We start from the raw sequence: 22,601 nt of genomic DNA, 5'->3' as shown, positions 1-22,601 counted from the left end.
ACTTGTACGATGGATGGAGATCACTATTTTGGCACTTTTTATCGTGTAGTGCTTTTGCGAGCGACAATTAGATTTGGTCTCTAATTAAGTGGACCACGATTAGCTTAACTTCTTATGGACTTCGAGTCCCAGTAGGACTCCAGACTTCTGAACTGCTGAACTGTGAGTCCGAGCCTGGACTGGTCGCTCGTCCGTAGATCATCCGTGTGAGAAAGATATTAATCCGAACCCTGGCAATTGGTGGCTGACTACGGCTCTGTCCGTTCTAATAATAATAAATAAAACCGTTGCAACACATCGAGAGTTCGTTAATCGGTCAATTGCGGTGAATGGTCCATGCTGTTTCTCGTTTCGTCATCATCCCAAAGGTCTGTGTTGTGGCCAAGACGCTTCAAATAGTTGATAACGATTGGAAAATGCTTTGAATGCGATTGCAAGCTTTTTGATAATGGGATCAACATTTTAACAAAAGGATTCCTGTTTTTTTTTATTATAATAAGTGCTCAAACAAAACAGAAAACTCTCTACATGGTCATGGAATGGAAATAAGGTCGATATACGAGTCGTTTTAGTGTGTTCTACGCGTCTTTTCCAAAAAAGGACACGATAGAGACATTGTACAAGCTGGAGTTGCCTTTAATAACGTAACTCTAAGCCCTGTTCTCTTGTTGTTTGCTCGTGCAAGTTTAAGACTGTGGCCGACCATATCCGATCTCGCTTCCTTTTTTGAGTCTTTGGCTTGCTTTTGACTTTCTCATTTGAAGACTTTTGAAGGGATCGCTATTTCATTTTTTAGTGGTATTTGTAGTATCCGTCCCATGCTCTCTGGCTCAGAATGAGCCACGTGGCTCGTCGTCGCTCACCGACTCTCATCTTCGTCTCACATCTTTCATAATCTTGCTCGATGAACGCCGAAATGTGTCCACCGCTGGGGCACCGCTCCGACGAAAGCTTACTCAAACCGAGACAGAGAGGAAAATTGGAACCCCACATAAAAGTGGCCACCGATGACGATGGCGACGCGAAGTGGCGCGAAAAGCGGGTACCGTTGCTCTGGTAGCATTGGTTTCTGTGGTCACCCTTTTTACGCGGCTTGATCGATGGCCTCAGAGTTATGTAGATCAACTTAGCGTTTCCGTGCTTCCCTCACTTCGCCACCAATCAGCGGGACCGGCGAAAATCTCCGCCTCTCGGCGACGCTTTCGGCGTCTAATTTCTCTAACTGTCCAAATTGTCTAATCGACGAGGGGGGGGACCTTCACAAAAGTGTCCCGTAAGTGAGCACTTTTGTTGGGTTGACTTACGACAACTGTGAAACGGCAAACGGCCGTTGCCTCGGCCAACACGATAAATCGAGCTAATTTGAAATTTTCTCTTCCCTTTCCCGTTCCACGCGGCCCTCCGGCCCATCTGCATCATCGGCACATCGGCGGTCCTTTGGGCACGCATCACGCACAGGGGAAACAACGGTTAATGAAGATTTACCGCAACGGCTGGTGGCGGCCGCGGCAGCAGTAGCAGCAGCCACAACGACCGTTGCGCCATCGACGCAGAAGGAGCGTCGCCGCAGAAGACGACGGCGACAGCAGCCTCCGCAGCCTCAGTCGGCCCATCAGCAGCGAGCGTCATCGAATCAATCGAATCGCCGCTCGTCATCATCGGCGTCCGTGTCGTCACCGTCGCCACCGTCTTCGGTCTTCGTTGGCCGCGGAAAGCGGAAATCAATCACCCGAACGACGCCACTCGGCGGGAGTCCCGTCGGTGGGGGCGCTCTCGAGGCCGCCAGTTCCTTGGAGCTGGGCGGAAGCACCACCACCAGCCTGCTGCCGCCGGCGCACCACGGCGATGGCCGTTGTAGCCCCGCTGCCGCCTCACTGCAGCTGCTAACCGGCTGCCGCGGAGGACGACGCCGATCGAGCGACAGCGACGGTGGGAAGGCGGTGGGCCGGACGGCGGAGGAGAACGAGTGCTATCGCTTCGGTGCTATCGATAGCCGCGTCCTGCGCCAGCATCGGGCGGCGCTCCACTCACTCGACAAGATGCTGAGCGAACGGATCTACGACAGGAAGAAGTATCTCAACTCACCCACCGGCGGCGGGGGTGGTGGGGGAGTGAGTGGTACGGCCGGGAGCCCCACGGGAACGCATGGCGGGGATCGCACGGGGTTCTACGAGAAGTACCACCATCGCAACGGGAGCAGCGGTGACGCCGTCATCGAGTTGAGTCTGATCAAGAACGGAACGGTGCCCGGGGGAGGCGGAGGTGGAGGTGGAAGCAGCATAAACGGTGTGGGGGGCTCCAGTGCCCATCTCAGTGCAATAGCGGCAAGCATCATTAGCGGTAGCAATGGGAGCAGCAGCAGCGGGAACGGTGGCGGCATCCCCGGGGACGTCGCTCCGGCGGCGGCGGCTGTCAATAGTAATGGCGCCGGTGCCGGGGGCAGCTTAGGCAACACTAACCAAATTACTAGCAACAAACCTAGTGGCAATAACAACAACAACAGTAGCGCCAGCAACAACAACATTGGCAGTGGGCAGTGCATCAACCAACACAGCAACAGTAGCAGCATCAAGAGCGAGCGGTTCAGCCCTCCCAACACCGATGCGCATTCGATGGCGTCGAGGTAGGTTGTTGGGGCCGCACACCACTCCGGGATTAGCTCCCTGGCCACTTCCGTGACACACCCAGCGGAGGGAGGGAGAGTGACGTAGCGCATGTGGGCTGACAAGTCTCGAAGCTGAGGACGCGATTGCGTTTTGATTTTGTTCAAAATTGGCTATATTCTTCAACGGCATCTCCATCAAGAGCTACTCAATCATTCCAGTGTTGCTTCAATATTTTTATACCATTTTTAGAGAACGATCTTTATCTTTTGCCTCAAAATATGGCTTTATTTGAGCGATAACCTCTTTATTGGAGCGAAATTTTGTAGCAGTGACCAGTTATCTGTGAACAGCCATTACTCGCTGGGAGCCAAATCTGACCGATATTGTGGATGTGATGGCGCAATTTGAGGTTTAGTGCTTATATGTTTGCCTTTGTTTTGATTGACTTGTGATGGGGGTGGATTGGCTTGATGAAACAACATTTGTTTTTTTTGCCATTTCGGCCTTCAAACGCCTCAATAACGCTACATAATACTCACTGTTGATGGTATTTCCCCTCCTCAAGATAATTGATTCTCTTCCCAAGATCTTGGTTCCCTTTTCATCATCATCATCATCATTTTCATAAATACTACATAAATTTATCTATTATATCCGATCCTCCAATATTCCCCATCTTTCACTGGGCCAAAGATTCTTCTAAGGATCTTTCTCTCGAAAGCATTTAATCTGCGTTCTTGAGACTGAATCCGGTCCCAGTTCTCCGATTGGTACTCCGTTGGTGCAGAGTGTCCCCTTTGTGTCCACTGAAATTATGCAGATCACTCGTCCCAGGGCCAGGTTGGCTAATATAGGAGAAAGGCCATCTCCCTGTTTCAGCCCGCTATCTGTCGGAAAGCTCGTCAATAATTCTCCGTTGATTCGAATGCTCGCCGAGGTATCGTGCAAACAAAGCTGAATCATTCTAATTAACTTTACTAACTAACTTAACTAACAAACTCTACGAGCCTGTTTCTCTATATGGGCTGCTTGTTTCTCTATATAGGCTTGTTTGAAGTCAACGAAAATTTGATGGACGTCGACTTTGGACCCAGCATTTTTGGAGAATATTTTAGGCACAGAATATTTGATCAATTGTTAATCTTCCCAATCTGAATTGGTATTCCCCAATGATGGACTCCGCCATTGGTCTTAATTGGTTCCCTTCCCAAGAATATTCTACCATGCACATAACGGCGGTATTTTTCCCATCAAGCCACAGTGTGAAACTAAAACACGAAGTTGGTTTTGATCCGCCTGTTTTGAAAATCACAAAAGTAGTATTACTCTATCTTAAAATTTTAGCAGCTTTCTTTTGAAGGTAGCAATCTAGCAGAAAAAGTGAAAAATGCTATAAGAATAGACCCATCTATGTTTTAGGCCCAAAACTTTGCATCCCATGTGTTAAACGGAACAATTTAAAACAAATCAAACAACTGCATTTGAACACTTATCGGAGTGAAGTACCAATTTTTTTATTTCAATTTTATTAAGCTAGAAAAAAACGTTAGATATACTTTGTAGCTCACAGCAGTTTCCAGTGAGAGGTAATCGACGAGCGTAATGTGATATATAGTCAAAGTTACAATTTAAAAGGTATTGGTATTGTTAGTATTGGTCAAGTATTGGTCTTAAAACGTTCCAGCAACGTTATATAATATTCACTATTGATAGTATTGTCACTATTGATAGTCACTATTGATAATAGCCACTATTGATAGTCCTTTCTCAAGATAGTCGATTTTAGACCACAAACATCCCAAAATACCGAGGCCATAACCGTTCCAGCCGATTGTTATGCTTTCCAGCGCTTTGGACGAGGTTCGCCAGTTGTAGTCCACTCAGATGACGATCGTTTTGATTCCAGATTGAAGAGATGGATCCAACTTTTGTACATTGTCACATACCAACGCAGACACTTTGAACAGAGCTTTCCCAGAGTTTCTTAAATGCTCGTACAATAGAAAGCTCCCACGTTCTTTTGATATCTTTACAATGTCAGCTAACTGTAAGTTCACTTTTCGATCATTCAAATCAATATTGTGGATTTTTTAATATTTTCTGGTGTAACCACCCTATTTGGAAGTCCACTGCGTTCTGCATCATCGGTGTCTCTATCGGATCACGTTTGAAGTCAGCAAATTAAACGCCCTTTTCAAGCCATCGTTTCGCTTGAAAGGGATTTTTCCCCATCAGTAGCAAATCATTCAATTAAAACACGAAATTGTGTTTGATCGAAAAATTGGCGATTTGGAAAATAACAAAAAAAGTGCAGCTCTTAGCACAATTACTCGCCCAGTTATTAGTAGAAGAATATAATGAATTTTGAGCAGCTTTCCTTTGAAGGTCAGGCTTGGGACTCTTCATTCCATGTGTTATGCATAATTAACCCAACTCGAGCATAAAACGGGGACTCGAGGACAGCTCAATCGCAGGGGTGCGGAAGGATCGCGCAAGATCAAACACGTCGCTAGGCTGCTGCGCCGGGGTCTCTATTCTCTCGCCCGGCCTGTCATCTGGACCATCACGTTCTCGGTAGCGCCAGTGAGCCTCTAGGACCGCTTCAAACCCAGGAGACATCGAGTGGAGTGGGTCGAGCTACGCGTACTGACCCCACTGAGTTACGCCACCGTCCGTCGTGGATCGTGGTCCGCCATCACACACCGATCTCCTGACAGCACTCTAACATCATTTGTCAGCGAACGGTCCGTGGTCTGAACGATCGGCCCGGGCAGTGTCCATATCCGTCCGACGTCCGGCTGCTGCTGGCTGCCGGCTGCCGCTGGTGTCAGTCGACTGAGCAGCAGCAGCCACTGGCGCACGCCCGGACTGTTAAATTTATGACTAATTTGATTTACAAGCTTGACACGGACATGCGTGAAACGACCTTTCCGGTGGACCAGAGCGGACCAGTAGCGGGGTTGGCGCGCTGGTGCTGTTTGCATCGTCAACAGTTGGTTGGTGGCGCGATGGCCATGTTTGATTACTTTTACCCTTTTTCCCACTACATCGTGTTGAGTGCAGGCGGCTGGCCAGGTGGTTCCAGTACCTCGCTGACGCACTGATTGTCTGGAGCTACCGGAGTAGTGGGGACAGGACTGAAGACCCACATACGGTGGCGGGCAGACCATGTTACGGGCGGCCATTTATCTTGCATTCGTCTCGAAGTAATGTGCCCCCCGGGGGGGGAAGCAGGGAGTGCTGAGGGCACGCCTGAACGCGGGTGCGATTGATTTTCATTACTTCCTGCTTTCCACCGGAATGGCGCCCGGACCAAAGTGAAGCTTAAAGCTCACTTCCTCCGCCAACAACGTTGGGTGGGTTGTTTATCGAGCATTGCCTTCTGGACCAACTCTAAGCCGCGAGTCCTGGCCGCATGTCCTCGCCCTGTTCAGTGTGGTTGGGCTAATCTACCATCCTTCTCCAGCCACACTGCGCGGCCTAATGAGCGCCTCGGCGATTTCGAAAATTTGTCATAAACCTCTACGGCCGTATAATCAGATTTATTGTGCAAACTCGGCGGAATGGCCGGTCGTTACAAGATATTGCCTACGTTCACTTTACGATCGCGTGTGCCGAGGTTGGAAACCAAATCAATGTGAACCGAACGGAACTCGATCGCACGATCGAGTAGGTTGGGGCTGTAGAGAGCGGCAGCTACAAACCAAACGTTTGGGTCTTCGTCTTGAATTACTTTGAAACTTTTGAAATTACTAATTGCCAATTCTTCGTTGGACTTGTTGGTCTTGTTTTCGTCTTCGGTCTTCGACCTGTATTGTCTATGTCTTCAGCATAGGCCAGGATCTGGCTGGACTTGAAGGTTCCTGAGGTAAGTAGAAGGTTCCTTCATTCCACTGCTAGCGGCATAACTGAGCAGTTTCTTGCGGGGTGTCCAAACAAGCGCCCTTTTTTTATTTGGTTACAAAACAAAACGGCTGAATATTGTTCGATGCTTAAACATTTATTCGAAAGGTTGATTCTTAATTTTTTTTATGAAAAATTTGAACAATAATAATCTTTCACCGCACCCCAAAAACAAAAGTCCTATGGTGTTTAATCGCAACTTTTTAGAGGCCACCACTCACAACACCATTTCTGCTGATTATTCGCTGTCCAAAGATGCGTTCATTAATTCATACGGCAGCCGATTAAGGCGCAACATTTGCAGACCAAAGTTTGTCCCTAACAGTCACTTGCTTTTGGGTGCATTGGCTTCCCTTGCACGACGGGTGGGGTTTCCGAGCCCCAAAAACGACAATTCTACTGATTAATACAGCCACCGAGGTGGAGATGAGCTTCAATTAAATGAGCTTTTCAAATAGCGCACCTTTTAAGTTGAAGACCTGCAACTTTGGAAATAAGTTTTTCATATTTCCCAATTTTTTGCAACCAGAATTGTATTTCATACATAAATCTGATGAATAAACCTTTCAAATAAATGGTCAAGCATCAACAAATATTCTGCCGTTTCTATTTTATAACCAAATAAAAAAAGAACGCTTTTTGGACATCCTGTAGAACCTTTATAATCGAAGTACCTCCATACGCATCTGAGACATGAACTCTGTCCAAAACTGACGAGACTTTTTTTGAAGTCGTATAGGAAGATCCTCAGATTCGTTTTTAAACCCGTACGTGGAGAGGAACAAAGTAGTAGTCGCTACAACAGTGTATACGCCTCGCCAGACTGAGGTGGGCTGATCATGTCATGAGAATTGGCGAATTACGAACCAGTTCGCAAAGTCTTGTTAGATGGCCAACACCTCCTTGGTCCATGCCAACATGTTCGCTAATTGACCTCAACTAATTGCGCTGTACGTGTCAAACTGGAGCAGCAGGGCATATGCGGCCTATAATTTCGAGTGGCCGTGGCGTGAAACGCCCAATCATTCCCAATCTCTTCTTCGAGCACGCCTGGCCCGATGTCGCACGCCGCTGTCAGTCAGTCACGCGAACCCCATCATAACTATGCTGCGGCCAAAACCTACTAAGGGTGACACATAATTAAAAGTGTATCAAATCCCATTCGCGATCGCGACCACAGCGCAGGTGTCAGGAACGTCACGCCACTCCGCCGCCGAACCGTATCGCACGCGGTGTCACATTGGCCCATCAGTCTCGGTTATTGAACTTGAAAGTTTGATCGTTAATTTCATTAGGCTGTTCGGTTCTTCGGCGCTCCGGAGATGATGATGATGATGGTGCTGGTGGTCGATGTTTTTCTTTTGTCAGTTGACACACACACCCATTATGGGCATGGGTGTCTCTGTGTGTCGGTGTGTGTGCCCTTCCTTCTCTCCCATCCGCGAGCGGCCATATAACGCCACGGGGGCAAAATTAATTTTTCTCGATCCCATCGTGCACCGCGAAAGGAAAGAGGTGTGTGCGAGTGAGAGAGAGAGAGCGTGTTTTTGCCTCCTCTTTCGCACACTCCGCCGCTCCACGGCTGATTATCTTGTCCGCGAAAAGGGCTATCAATTTGTTTACAGTTCCTCCAGATTTCGTTTGTTTATCTTGATGAAGGCCCCCGGGGGCTGCCAAGGAACCCAACCGAAGGGGGGATTGATGTAATTAGTCAAGTAATTTATATTTTTCTTTCCACGATTCTCCCCCCGCATCCCTCTCGCTCTCTCTCCCATTTGTCACCGGTCATCGGGCGGCAGGTCGCGTAGCGCTACCCCGTCGTCCTTCTCCGGGACGCCACCTCAAACGATGCACCCCGGGGGCGGTGGCGGCAGCGGCGGCAGCGACGGGTTCCCGGGCGCGAGCGGCTTACTTCCGTCGCCGAACTCGCTGAGCACCGTTGGGCGACCCGAATTCCAGGCGCGCAACTATTCCGACTTCATGCGCAGCCTGGCCGCCAAGTACAACAACAACAACAACTCTAATGAGTAAGTGCACAGCAGCGGGGCGCCAGATCCAGACCCCTGTGTAACACGGCCCCCCTTTGCCACGCTTCTTTCCGCAGTGTATCGCAGAATATGAAAAATTCCTTTCTTGAACCAAAAATGCGCTTCCCTCAGCCGAAATCGTTCATCGAGGGCTCGCTGAGCGGCGGCGGCAAGAAGAGCAGCCCACTTACCTCCACTCAAGTAAGTTCGCACCTGGCCACCTAGTGGTCCTTCGATTGATTGACCCCCGTCGTCTGTTTGGCTCTCCTTCCCCACAGGTACCTAATCCAAGTATTATGACGTCACTGTTCTCGGGACTTCCATTCCAATCGGCCGTCTTCCCGCCCCTGATCGACATGAGCAGCACGCAGGCACTGGTCACGCTGGTAGGTCCTGGCCCCTCAGCAGTTCGCTCCTCAGGGAACCGTTCCATACTAAGATCCTTCCTGTTTTCGATCGGCAGGCCCGGGCAGCGAAAGAGTCCGACATTCACCACATTCTCAAGACGGACACGGGCGGTGGGCTCAACCGGAAACCGGTGTCCTTGTCGCGCAGCTCCTCCCCTTCCGCGGGCGCTCACCATCACTTCCCGTTCACGGCCACCGGCGGGTACCTGCCGGGGTTGCTGCCCAGCCACCACCACCACCACCACCATGGTTTGGCCGCCAGCTTCCCATCCCAGCCGGTGGTGGTGCCGCCGTCGGCAAGTGCCTCACTCAAGTCCCCATCGCGGGCACCGGAACCGACCCTGGCCACGACGTTCCCGCTCGACCTGAGCGCCTCCACGCCGACCCCGCCAAGCAAGCGGATAAAGCTGTCGCCGAGTAACCGCCACCGGGAAGCGTCGCCAGCGCCCAGCTCCACCAACAGCCAGCCTTCGGATTCGCTGCTCGACCTGAAGCCGACGCTGAGCCGGAAGTGTCACGCACGGATCGAGGAGATCGCGGCCTGGACCGTCGACCACGTGTGCGACTTTGTCGCCAGCATCGACATCTGCGCCGAGTACGTCCAGGTGAGTGACCGTCTAACGGTTTGGTGGCATCGCGGGGGGAGCAATAAAACTAGTTAGTCAATTAGCTCGCCATCCGCGCGGACAGGTTTATTTGGCCGTTTTTACGGCACCCGTAGCTGGTCTCCTTGACACCTTTCATGGCGCTGTTTGTTCTGAGAGGGTTCCTGTCTTGCGCCACCGTTGAAGTCTTTCGTTCATTTCGGGGTGCGGATGCCCGCTTTTCACAGCGCGGCTCGTGACACGCGAGAGCGATCGTTGAGAAACGTTTCGTGATCATCAAGCCGAGAGTGTCATCGATCGGCCCTCTGATCGTGAGTGGCCCGTGGAAATCGTTCCGTTCGGGCATCGATCTCTCTTGGGGGGGGGCAATTTGGGCCGCTGCTTAGGAGCGATTTGCGACACCGGCGCCCTCCCCGGTTAAACCTTTTGTTTCCCAGCCCAGCTCGGCCAGCCTTCTCAAGTGCCCTGGCCCAATTGTTCCCATTTCGGTGTCCCCGCCGTGTGCGGTTCGCTCGGTTGTTATTTGTTTGCTTTTCCTTCTCGCGCACTGACCTCAAAAAGTGGCGCGTTTCGCGCGGGTGCCCCTCCGCCGCGTGGCGGAGTTCCCTGGTGCAATCGATCCGTTGCATCCGTGGCGTGTGCGCACGCTGCATTGCAAATTGATGCGCCAAGCCGAGCTGAGTCGAGCGCATCTCGAAGAGGAAGTGGGCAACCCGCCGCAACGCCTTTCACACGACGACACGTTCGACACGTTTCCACAGGCGAGCTTCAGCGAAGATCGATGATGCTCGTGATTCTTGGCTTTGCGCAATTGCGCGCCCCGCACGTGAGCCACCGCCAATTGGGGACAACTGGCGGTGGCGATTCGCGGCCGATTTCTTTTTCTTCTCGATCCCACAGGGCCATCAATCGGGGGTTCTGCCGAAAGCTGGCGGTTTTGGGAAGTAACGGCAACCGTTCATTACTCTCAACAGTTGTTCTGTTATCGAGCATTAAGGGTCGGGTCCGCTAGAAGGTTGATTTGATCATCGATGTTCGTGAACGTCCAAATCAACTGTGGTCTACGGATGTAACTGTCCCAATCACACGTGATTGCTAATAAACCTGAAACGACCGGACGAAATTTATCACCCTAGCATATAAGGAGCTGTAAAGGTTCGTTGGCAAATCGTTTGATTAACGGACTTTCTGTCTAACGTTTCTAAATAGTTGCTCCTTATAGTTGCCCTTAAGGAGTTTCAGACTTCAGACCTTTAAATGCTCGTAACTCCCTAAGCCAATAATAGCCAATAGCCATATAACGTATCGTGGAACCCAATTTAAACATTTTTAATAACATGTCACATATGAGAACGGAAAAAGTTATGGTATCTAGAAGTTTTTTCCATTGAAGTTTGAGTGTCAGAGTCGGAACCAAGGAAGGGAATCATGGAAATCCGAACTCAACATGAAAATGGCAACACTGGTAAATGAAAGCTAGTGAATTTGATTGTCTATTTTCTGTTATTCACAAACATTTCAGCCAATTTAGATGGACAGTTTTTATGTAACAATTGGTTCACTAAGCTGATGTTAGAAAATGAACAAAATCGAGTATCGGGGAGTCACTAAATATTTGTTTTTGCATAGGCAACGCACCTACGAAAATCCGAGATGAGATGGGTTTTGTGTATGGTGACACTTTGTAGGAAAGGAATAGGGTCCATTGACAGCAGATTGACATTGCTCCTTTCAAACCCACTACCGTGTGCACTACATCGCCTGATAGCTCACAAGCTTCGATAGAATTCGTCATTCGTCGAGGTGTGTGATTTCCATCTTTGGAATATTCCTTTGAGCAATGATGATTTTAAAGATCTGTAAGGAGTTCAAATGTTGTTACAGTTGCTCAGTTTTTAAGAGTATTGTAAACAAACAAACATCATTTAACAAAAGACACACAAACAAGATAATCAGCAATCATTTATGGCGTTTTGAGTTTTGTATTTTAAATTTTTTAAAGAGATTTTAAAAATATTTTTCAATGTAACAACCGTGTTTCAAACAGGATGTTGGCATACGAGATGAAGGGCTCAATTCGATACGGTAGTAGACAGAAAAAAAACTAAACCTTCCCTCGTGGAATTAAATGTAAAGTCTATTTTGTCAAATCCAAACGTTTTTTATAATGTGGTTGGAGTCCCTTGCTAATGTGATACTTTGGACAACGAAATTTGAACGTGGCCTTGAGAGCTTGGGAGACGATGAAAACGTTCGTCAAAGTTCATCATATGATGCTAGACGATCATCGAATCAAATTGAGAACCATAGCAGAGGTTACAAAAAATATTATTACCGCCGTCATTGGCGGTCGTTGTCGAAAGTCGAAACGATACCTTTTACCTAATAAATGTTTATTACCCGTTTGCACACGATCGCAACATGATACTTAAGTGGATTCTACCCATCTACAGCGGAGCTGTTTGTAATTGAGCACCTTTTCCACCCAAAACTTTCCCGTAACCAAATGAGAGGAGCCACGTTGTATTAATTCTTTCCAATGCAACGCCCAAATGAGCAGCGCAAAGAGAGAGAGACCACTGCCACTGCTATCCGCAGTGGTTCGATATGAATGTGGAGCCGTTCGAAAGCTGCCCAGCTCCGGCTCGGTCGTGCCCGTTTCACCCGTTTTACGATCGCCGCAGCATTATTACCATTATACTCTCGTTCGTACCACATTTATTATCGATTTGTAAGATTAACATTCGCTGGCTGGCTGCCTGGCTGGTGGGGGCCATCGTGGGGACTGCGTGAAACGTTTTCACACGAAGGCGGTCTCGGTCGAGACTCGGAGCCTTCTCCGAACCGTGGCGGTTAATCTCTCAATTTAAATTGTATTTTAACCGCTTCTGGTTCGCCGAGGTGGCGAGCTGGAAAATTTCCATATGAGCTTTACGTGCACAGGTTGAAGGCGCGGGCAACCAATTACTGACGCTTAGGAGCATAAAAAAGTTGCACGGAAAAGAGTTGCCCGTGACTGCGCCGTGTTTGTTTACTGGCCGCGTGAACAGCGTGGTGAGAGAGCCCTCGGAGACAAGTTTTTGCGATCACACCCTTTACACAAAAAGCTGTCCCAACGGTCCGAGGCGGGCACGGTTTGATAAATTGATGTAATGTTTGATGAATGTAATTAGCTAAAAATGGTACCGCTGTCTAATAGCCCGTCATAGTGGCCGTTTTTTCAATTATCTAATTCACTGCGTTTTTTGCGCGGACCAGCTTTTCATCTGGCGAGATGCTGGGCGCGATAATCGAAAGGGCTTCCATTATAAAGTGATAATGCACTCGGTAATGACACTGATTGGGGTTTGATCGTTTTCTTATCACTGAGCGCCACGGTCGCGTTAAATGAGCCGTTGGTCGCACCGGGCTCGGATTACATTAATTATCGGGTCAGCTATCAGCGCGCCGAGTCTGGTATTTTCGAATTTGAATTTCAAATTTTATGAACCCCCGGGCGCGCCCGGTGCGTTACAAAGTGAGCTCCGGGCGTCAGGCGCATTGCGGGTGCGTGCACGTGCTGCACTTTGCACGACTAATTGCACGCATTATATCCCACCCATGTCCCCGCCTTGTGTAGCGCCTTGGAATCTCGGATCATTCCGAGCCGTCAGCATAAGGAAATGAGGTACAAATAGAGCTGGTAGCAGTGGTTTGATCTCCTGCACCGGGCGGCTTTTCGCCACCATGGAATGCCGTGCCATGGGTAACAGTATTAATTTATCACGCCACGCCACAGACCACTTGCTACCGAAACCGACGCGAATCGAATGGCGGTTGACCGGCAGTCGAGGGCTAGGGGCCGGTGATGATAGTGTGACGGTAAAGACACCATTTCGTAGTTGGCAGCAGTGCTGGCATTCTTGCGATTGGCTCTGCTCTTTAAGAGCCCCAACAACCGTCGGTCAAGCGCAGCTGAAGTGGTACTTGAGATATACTACGGTGGACAAAAACTGTCGGGAATTTGCTTATAACTCGAAAAATCTTTCTTTGTTCTTCTACCTTTACAATAATCGCTACTCTATGAATCTGAGAAATGATCACGAAAATGTGAAGCGAAACCATCCCGAGGAATTTGAACCAAGAATTGTCTCTCCACAAATCTGAGTCTGGGATTCACTCGGGTTTACTGTTTCATTCTTCATTCTTATCCTGTCGTTTTGATTCATCACGTAATTATTATTGTTAACGCAACCAGTTCTAATTCTTCTAAGTCGAAAATCCTCCTCATTAGTCTATTTCGGTAACATTACCTTGCTTTGACATCTGGCAAAAGATTTATACTTAAAACGAAACATGTTTTAGTTTTAACTTACGTTTGAGGACATTTGCACATGTCCTCTGTTGTGCCTGAAAAATACGAAATGCGGATATCATTGGTCTTCTTCGACCTTATGATGGTCCTGGGAAAGATTCAGAAGACTGGGTAACGAATTAAACGAAAGATAGCAGGAAAACCGAAAACTCAAATGTGAAATTCTGTTCGCCAAGTACAAAAGGAAATCATTTCTTCATCAGATCGTAGTTGAGGATGGAAAGTGGATTAATTTTTTAAATTAAAAAGAAAAACAAGGTACAGTCCAGATCAACCATCAACTTCGATTGCAAAACAAGATCGATTCCGCAAAAAGACAATGCTGTGTGTCTGATGAGATCAGCAAGGTGTGTTGTATCATAAGCTCCTTGAACCTGGCGAATCCGTTAATACAGATTGCTACTGACAACAAATGATCGATTTGAACCGTGATTTGATTTGATTTGAATCGAAGCACGACCACAATTAGCAGAAGGAAGATTAAAATGTGTATCTAGCGATGGTACATACTTTGAATAAAATAGAGGTATTTTATCTGAAAATAATAGACATTTGATTTCTTTGAAAAAAGTCTCATTTGCGACTTTTAGACCACAATATGTCTATAAATATTCGTTACAACAATCCAGCTACGGCTGAGATTTGATGGTAAGCATTTGTCCACCTAATGGTTCTATTTGACGGCTGAGGTTTTTACGGCCAAGAATACGGTTGGTGGCTCTGACGCTGAGCACTCTATTTCAAGCAATTCCTCTTTTCCAAGCTGTCCACCGGTCCACCTAATAACCAGCGGCCGATCGATCACTGATGAGGGCACATCGATGACAAATGCGGCGACCTGCCCGTACCGTCGTCGGTTGGCCGCGCTCTCGTGGGAAGTAGCAGAAGCCGTTACTTTGTGACCACGGCATGCACTTTTCCATTCGGACCGCAGCCCGCAAATGACGTTATGGTGGCACGCAGTCGGTCAACGTATTTTTTCTGCTTCCCTGCGTGGTAGCCTTTTCCCGGTGCGCTTCCAGTTCGGACCAATCATTTCTGCCCTATCCGGTATATGTTGTGGTCTCCGCACGTACCCCGGCGACTGGCCGATAGCCAGTAAAGGGAAAAATTATGATATCGCCTAGATCGGGCCGCGGCCGCGCACATTCCTCGGCTGGAGCTACCAGAAAATCGTCTCTCGTCATGCTATGTCGCCCTCGGCCCAAGTGTGGCCGGTCGTACGCGCTGTGCGCCGTGCACTACATTTCCTGCAACTCCTCCGCGTCGTCGTCGTCGCCGTCGTCGATCCAGTTCCAGGCCAGGCCAGTCGGTTCGGGCGAGTTGTCCGCCTCCGCACACGCTCACGACGACGCGGGCAAGGCCACGGTGTCGTAAACAAATGACACTTTGGAAGTCGGAAAATTGGCTCCTGTCAGCAAACGCTCCCATCGTGCAGTCGTCGTCGTCGTCGTCGTCGCTGTCGAGTGACTGCACCTTCTGGGGTTCCGTGGTCACACAAGTCGCAAGCCGCAGGGAGATTAATCGGCGAAGATTAGCGCCTGCACATGATTTACAGCCGGCGGACCTGGATAGGCCGGGTGCGGGCGGCCGTTGTAGATCACGAACGGCAGTTGACGCCACTCGAGACGGCTGACCACTCGGAGACCGGCGGCACCTCCTGTGCGCCGATCGGACACACGGAGCTGTCAAATGTAATTATCGCGCATGGGCATGGGCACAGCTCTTTTGGCAGGTTGGGCTACGACGCCTGCTGGAACCGGTGGCCGGGTGGTGTTGAGTCCTCGACACGTGCTCCCAATCGGCTTACGGCGGAGGGCCTTGGGCCGGTGGATTACACCCTCCTCGGCTTATCAGTTTTGAGTGCGGCAATAAAACTAGCTGTAAGTGGGCAGAGATGTTTGGAGGATGTCGTTTCGTTTAACTACCTTCTTTTAGGGCACAATTAGTGGGTTCTAGGTATTCGCAATGCACAATTGGTTGTTGGGTCATATCTTTAAGCGCTTAAAAATCAATTTTATTCAAAGTATGTTCCATCGCTAAATATACATTTCTCTTATCTATCTGCTAAATCGTGGATGCCACACCGAAAGAATTCTGCATCTTTTGACGCAAATCAACTAATTATCGAATTATCGACTTCCTTGTAGGAATCGAAGTGTTGCTCAACCAATATGTGTTCCATTGATGAAAATGATTGATAATCGGAAGGGGCCAAGTCTGGTGAATATAGCCAAGTTATAGCAAGTGCTTTTGATTGTATCTTGAAGCAGTCTTATTTTGTGTCTAGGCGAATTATCATGGAGCAACATTACCTTACCGTGTATTCTGGGCAGATCTGGTCGGTTTTTGATCAATGCATGGTTCAAATTGATCATCTGATGTCAGTAGCGATTTGAATCAACGGTTTCACACAGTTTTAGGAGCTTATGGTATACCACACCTTTCTGGTCCCATCAGACACACAGCATTGTCTTTTTGCCGAACCGATGTGGTTTTGCATTAAGAATTGATGGTTTTCACGGTTGATGATCCATGATTTTTTCCTTTTTTTCTTTTTTTTTAATATTGAATCCACTTTTCATCGTCAATCACGATCTGATGGTGAAATGATTTCCTTTTTGTACACGCCGAGCAGAATTTCACATTTGCTTTTTCCGTTCTTTCCTGCTGTCTTTCGTTCGGTTCATTTTCCAATCTTCTTGATCTTTCCCAGGACTTTTGAACGTAGAGATATGGCGTATTGAGACACATTTAGCTGATCCTTTAGTTGTTGCTGCGTTTAAGTGTCATTTTCGTCCAAGTTCTTGTAGTTTAGCGTCTTAGATTATGTTGGCTCTCTCTCCAACGCTCTCTGTTTCACCGTTTAAAGTCAAAATCACCATTGTATTTTTTTAAAACCGCTTAGAGCACTGTAATCTTCTAAAAGCAAACCTCGACAAGCAAACCTCGACAAGCGACAAGCATGGTCTAACTTTTTCAAAGATAAGTTGCCAACTAATCAACATGAAAACATTTGCCTGATGTCAGAGGAAGGTAATGTTCCCAAAAAGCATAATTAGGAGGAGAGCAATCTGTATATACAATCAATGGACACTTTTACATCTGATGTTTGATTATCAAGCAGGTCCATCATTGACTGTCATTAGGCTATGATTATTTACTGTTTAGGTTCAACATTACCATCAGATTAGTGTAATAAGCTGTATTATACCTTGTTCAGGGGTCTGAAGGATCAAAGCAAGTGGTTTAGTTTGGGGTTTTCTATTCCCAATCCGTCGCGTAGAGGATCCAAATGGAGCCAGAATCTCTTCGTGAAAATGAAGAATTAAGCAAGACGAAGAACCTTGATAAAGATGATAAAACGTACGATCAATAGACGCATCTCTGTGCTGGACGCTCCATTCTGAATCGCCGATGATCTCGGTAATAAGGGTCTTCGATTGCAGGAGTTCTGAGATCCGATTTGATAGCTTACAGCATGCTCGCGAAAAGGTTGTTTGATTTGCCAAAGCAGTTTGCAAAATTTACATTCCCAGTTGACCCCCCATTCGCTACTGCGTTCGACCCATTAATAGGTACTGACGCGCATATCTCTTCGCCACGCTTATCTTATCGTGTGCCGTTGGGCATTCAAAACGCGTCAATTAACTTCGCAACCGCCCCTTTTTGTTGGGCACTCTTTGGTGTGTAAGTTGTACCTTTTCTCACCAAATAAATCGTCCGCAGCTCGCCGGCCACCGGTGGTCCGGTTTTCGGTCGCCCAAATTGCCTTTCGACCCATTGACCATTTCGCAACGCAGTCCGACGCAACGAAAGGTTTGCGCGTGCGAATGAATTTAAATGTCCATTTAGAGCCGGGCGGATGATAAAATGTCGATCGGCGACGACGGCCAAACCGAAACCACCCGAAAGGCCACTCCCTGGGCCGGGACTGGCTCCGAGCCGACATCCGACCGACCGGTCCGCGCTGCGTGACCCCTTCGCTTTCACCCGACTTCGACCCAACGTTTTTTTTTTGGGGAGGGGGGAAAAAAGAGCCTCCCTATCTAATTTGGGATGGGACCGTCCGGTCGGTCGGCGGGTTCCAAAGGTTAAACAGCGGAAAGAGATACATTCCGGTTGTGACCGGTCGCATGATTTGATTCCCGGGGCGAAGAATTGGATCGCGAGTTGCGTGCGCGAGAGCACGTCCGAGGGCAAAAAATCCCCATTTCTTCGACCCAAGAAGCGAAGAAGGAGCGAAGGCAGAGGAGGCCAACCCGAAGGAGGAAGCGGCGGAAGGAGAAAGAACAAGATCCACCAGATCTCGATGTCACGATAGATGTCATTGATCCCGTCTCGAACTATGGCCACGTCTTGATCTTGCGCGCGCGCGCGCGCTCCCGGCTCCCAAAGGCAGGTCGCGCGAGAGGCGAACCTGCTCCAACCTGCCGTCCGTAGATCGCTAGGCCAAGATTCGCCCGCCACGCTACGCCGCACGCACCCACCGCCAGCCCCAGCCCCAGGAAAGGCAGGCCAGAATGAGAACAAGTTCCGCCCGTTTGGCCTCTCGGTTTTGAAGGCTCCGGCTAGAGAAGTCAACTCTACTTCCCGGGGGCGCGGATAGGTCGAACCCGGTCGGCAGGGAGGAAGTGGAAGTGCAGCGGCGACGGTGGCGCGAGTTCAAGGATAGGTTGACTGGTGCGCCGGTGGTTGGTGCAGCTGTTGCGGTGTAGGACCCGGGCCGGGGCTGTGATGGCGCTGTGGAGCGAGAACTTTGATCTCGTTTTCAGGGCCTGGTTTTCAGCATTGGCTCGCTGGACTGGTCCTCCCTTCGCTCCGCATCGCTGTTGATAGTTTTTTTGTTTCTCCGGACGATCATCATCATCAGCAGCAACAGCAGCAGCAGCAACAGCATCAAGCATCATGATCTTCGCCGTGCGCGAGAAGCCATCGCCATACACGGCGCATGATCCCGTTTTACCGTTGACACTGCACCGCTGCCGCCGCCACAGCCGCCGGATCTCGCCGGCTCTCGAGATCTACTAGTCTCGTTACATTCCTGTTCTATGCAGGCGTCCATATCGAGGGGCGCAGGGGAGCACAGATTCCAAAGATAGCGATCGAGATGCGAGAGAGAGAGAGAGAGAAGTAGCTGGACCCGAGCTTAAGACGACCTGGTCGCGCTTTTATCTGGTCGCGTTTTTTTCCGTCTCTGGACGACCGCGCCGAGAGTTTGTTATTGTCCAATAACATACTGGACCGACCGCAAGCTGGACAGACGTCAGAGTTCGAGAGCCGAATTCCCAGAAGAGAGCGTCCTGTTTGAAACCAAATGTCGTCCAAGTTTTCAGCTTCAATTTCGCCGGAGAACCAATCCCAACCAAAATTCGCACCAAACAGTCACTCGTTGTGGGTGCATTGGCTTCGCTTGCACGATATGTGGGATATGAGCTTTTGGAATTTTGTACTGCTCTAGTTGAAGCTCACTAGGCTTGAAAGTTTTTTTTCTTCTTTAATCTTAGAAGAACGGACCGGGTCGTATTTATTACGCCTCGTCCACAGTATGAGTTTTCTCTACAGGTTTTTTGATATGCTAGCGTCCACACTAGTAGCTTTTGGGCGAAAAATTCCGTGAGCTCCAGTGAGTGAAATGACAGTTCGTTTGTTTATGCTTTGATTTTGCAGTTTCCTTTCCTTCTCCTTCTAGTGCTATTTTTGTCTAAATTTGATCTGCTGTCGAAAAACTAGCCATATTTTTGGAAAGCAAAAAATATTTGCCGAAATTTGCAGTAAACTGTCAAATTGAAAAAAAATACCCCCGAAACGGGAAAATATCCCGTAAACATAAGGCGCTCAAAAGCAACTCAAAGTAACTCACGGAACTCTAGCAAAAGATGAATAGTTTCTTGGCCTGCCAAACATTTTTACCAAGTTTCTCATACTGTGGACCTGGGTTAAATTTACTTAATAGTTAATCTATCTTAATCAATATGTGGCATTTACTCCACTTCCAGAATAGCCTTATCCCGGGGGCTAACTCGGTTGTAATTGTACGTTTGTCGGTTCAGGTTGTAATATTATTATTGCCGTTGCCCGAATGTGGATGTTTTTACTGCCAATGGGTGCCAAGTTCTGTAAAGCCAATAACTAATTTTGTATGATGGTGGACGAAAGCTCCATCGGCTGAATATTTTTCGATTTTTGAACTTTTATTTGAAAGGTTGATTTTTAACATTTTTTATGTACAACAACTTTGGTCAAATGTTCACCACGATTGGCTTGACAGTAGCCTATCGGTCGACCTATTTTTGAGTACATTTTCGATTGTATCTAATTCTATTTCGTCAATTGCAACTTGAATTTGGTTCTTTATGTTGCCAATAGTTTCTGGTATGTTCGCCTAACATAAATATCGATTGTGGCTGACGCTGTATGGCACGTATCGCCGTCCCGTTGAAATCAAATGCTGCCCAAGTTCTCAGCTTCAATTTCGCTGAAGAACTACTCAGCAAAAATTCGCACCAAACAGTCACTCGTTTTGGGTGCATTGGATTCTCTAGCACAATATGTGGGTTTTCCGAATTACTATTCTGCTTATGAATGTAGCCACCGAGGGGGGAAATGAGCTTGAATTAAATGTGCTTTTGATGAATTAGTTAACGTCCTACCACTTTGGAAATAAATTATATATCTCGAAATAAATTCATATCTCTATCATATCTGCAACCAAAATTGTATTTCATACATAAATGTCAAGATTGAAAGGTTGATAAAGTTATATAAAAGTTCAAGCATCGAAAAACATTAAGCCCTTTTTTGTTTTATAACCAAATGAAAAAGTACACGTTAAATTGCTCACCCTGTAGTTTCTTCAGTAGCTAATGGTAGCGATTCTATTGGTAGTGACTTCACTGGTTATTCTGTTGGGAGAAACTAGACATGAGAATTGTGTTTTCATGAATCCCTGTTTGGCTCGAGGCGACGGTCTTCTGCTTGTGATAGTAGTGCCGGTGCCAGGGACGCGATCGCTAAACGACAGCTAAACCAGCAGGAAATAAGCTTATAATATTCCCCAATTTCATAGAGCGTCCCATTTCGTAAATATGAAAGTGTTGTTACGGAGCCGTTTACAATTTCCAGAATGTAGTTTAAAATCCAATCACCTGACGGATCACCCATTTATTTTTGTTTGGCATTAGGACATTAGCTTACGGAGAACCTCGAATGGACGACACTAAACTCTCGAAACCGCCTCAAAATATCTGCCGCCCATCCTGTATCGTGTCTCTATCTTTAGAGAGAGAGAGAGAGAGAGAGACGCGTCCTCAAAATACCTTTGATCCGCGCGATCCCAACGCTCGCGAACTGGTTCGCAGCATATTATTGGCTACAGGTTTATGGGGGGGACCCATTCACAAAACACTACAGCCGGTCGTGGTGGTGGTGGTGGCGGTGCCCGTCTCCCCTCAGCCGCGCTGTGACCCGTGTTATTTTTGTTTCTGGTTCCATTCCGTGTTTTAGAAACAGTTTTATGCAAATGCTAACCTTTTTCGCTATTTATTGTTAACCAGTTTCGGTGCCGCCTGTGGTCGGGTCGTCGCTGCCCGCCATCGTCTCGGTCATGATGCAAATCCCGGCCACACTCGGGGTCTGCCTTACTCCGGAATATTATAATCCGTGGCGAAAATAGTCGTGAACCTTGATTGGAATCAACACAGGCAGTTCGGTGGCCTCTAGACACAGGGTCTTTGCTTTGGTGAGAGAGGCGCAGGTCACAGGACACGACAACCCGGGGCCGATTCTCAGGTCGAGGGCGCCTCCGACCGGGGAGGTCATTAGCCACGGGCGGGATTAGAACCTCGCCGAAGGCCATCCGGATTCGGAGCTACCTCACGTAGGGTTGGCCAACCTAACCTCTGCTCTTTGGTCCGCGGCGGACACCTATGACGCACTCCGAGTGGCTGCGGGGTTTCATGTTTAATTTATCGCAGGCGTAGTCGCAGACCGGAATCAGAACGCTGGACGGCTTCGTCGCGGTCGAAAATAACTTCCGAGAGCCGTTGAATAATTCAACAGCTCTCGAAATAAGTTCTACGCGCAGAGTGAAACAGGTTTGCGCGTGCCTATAGCCTCTGACCTAGCGGGCGATCCGCGCCGCGGCGCAGGTGACAGCGATCGCGACAGGTCCACGGTCCCGGGCGAGCGGTTTCGGAGGAGACTTCAGAACGCTCCGGACGCTCCATTTCTGCGACACTTCTGTGGGCTTTCTGGGCGGTCTCCCGAGACGGAGTAGAGAGCCTGGTCCGACGTTTCTCCTGAGAAGGGATTCCGTCCGTTCCGTGGCCAACGCTTAGACAAAATATAAATCGACAAAGCGTTTCCTGTTATTAATTCACCATTCGGATCCATTCGGTGCGCGGTGGTCTACGGCCTGCCGCTTCCCTGCCGTGGCCAACCCCGGACTCCGGCGGCGGATTAGTTCTCATTAATTGGATTCGTTACGGTGCCGGGAATTCCTCCGATTCGAGGGGTCCCCCCGGCCGGGGCGGGGCCTGGGAAACAAAAGTGGCGCTCCCGGGAGGAGGACACCTCGCCCACCCAGACTGCCCACCCTCCAGACCAGACCGCCCGTCAAAGGTCGTCAATGGTAGCGAAACGGTGTGATTTCGTCTTAAAAACCTTGATTGACTCCGGTCAAGCTTTTCCCCCCGGGG

The 22,601-nt window shown here is 48.6% G+C and overlaps 1 protein-coding gene across 1 annotated transcript in view; it reads left to right on the top strand.

Annotated features, from left to right (window-relative positions):
* LOC131207693 (uncharacterized) overlaps positions 1 to 22,601 on the top strand; it is a 68,639-nt gene that overhangs the window by 29,789 nt on the left and 16,249 nt on the right. Inside the window, exons 2-6 of the mRNA XM_058200319.1 lie at positions 1,459 to 2,623; positions 8,309 to 8,536; positions 8,614 to 8,737; positions 8,815 to 8,922; positions 9,000 to 9,548. Of these exons, the coding sequence (XP_058056302.1) occupies positions 1,459 to 2,623; positions 8,309 to 8,536; positions 8,614 to 8,737; positions 8,815 to 8,922; positions 9,000 to 9,548 (2,174 nt within the window). The remainder of the gene's footprint in view (positions 1 to 1,458; positions 2,624 to 8,308; positions 8,537 to 8,613; positions 8,738 to 8,814; positions 8,923 to 8,999; positions 9,549 to 22,601) is intronic.

Source organism: Anopheles bellator, chromosome 2 (assembly GCF_943735745.2).
Source record: "Anopheles bellator chromosome 2, idAnoBellAS_SP24_06.2, whole genome shotgun sequence".
NCBI classification, from domain to species: Eukaryota; Metazoa; Arthropoda; class Insecta; order Diptera; family Culicidae; genus Anopheles; species Anopheles bellator.
Note: the sequence above shows the minus strand (reverse complement) of the source record. Positions and strands in the feature narration are given on the sequence as shown.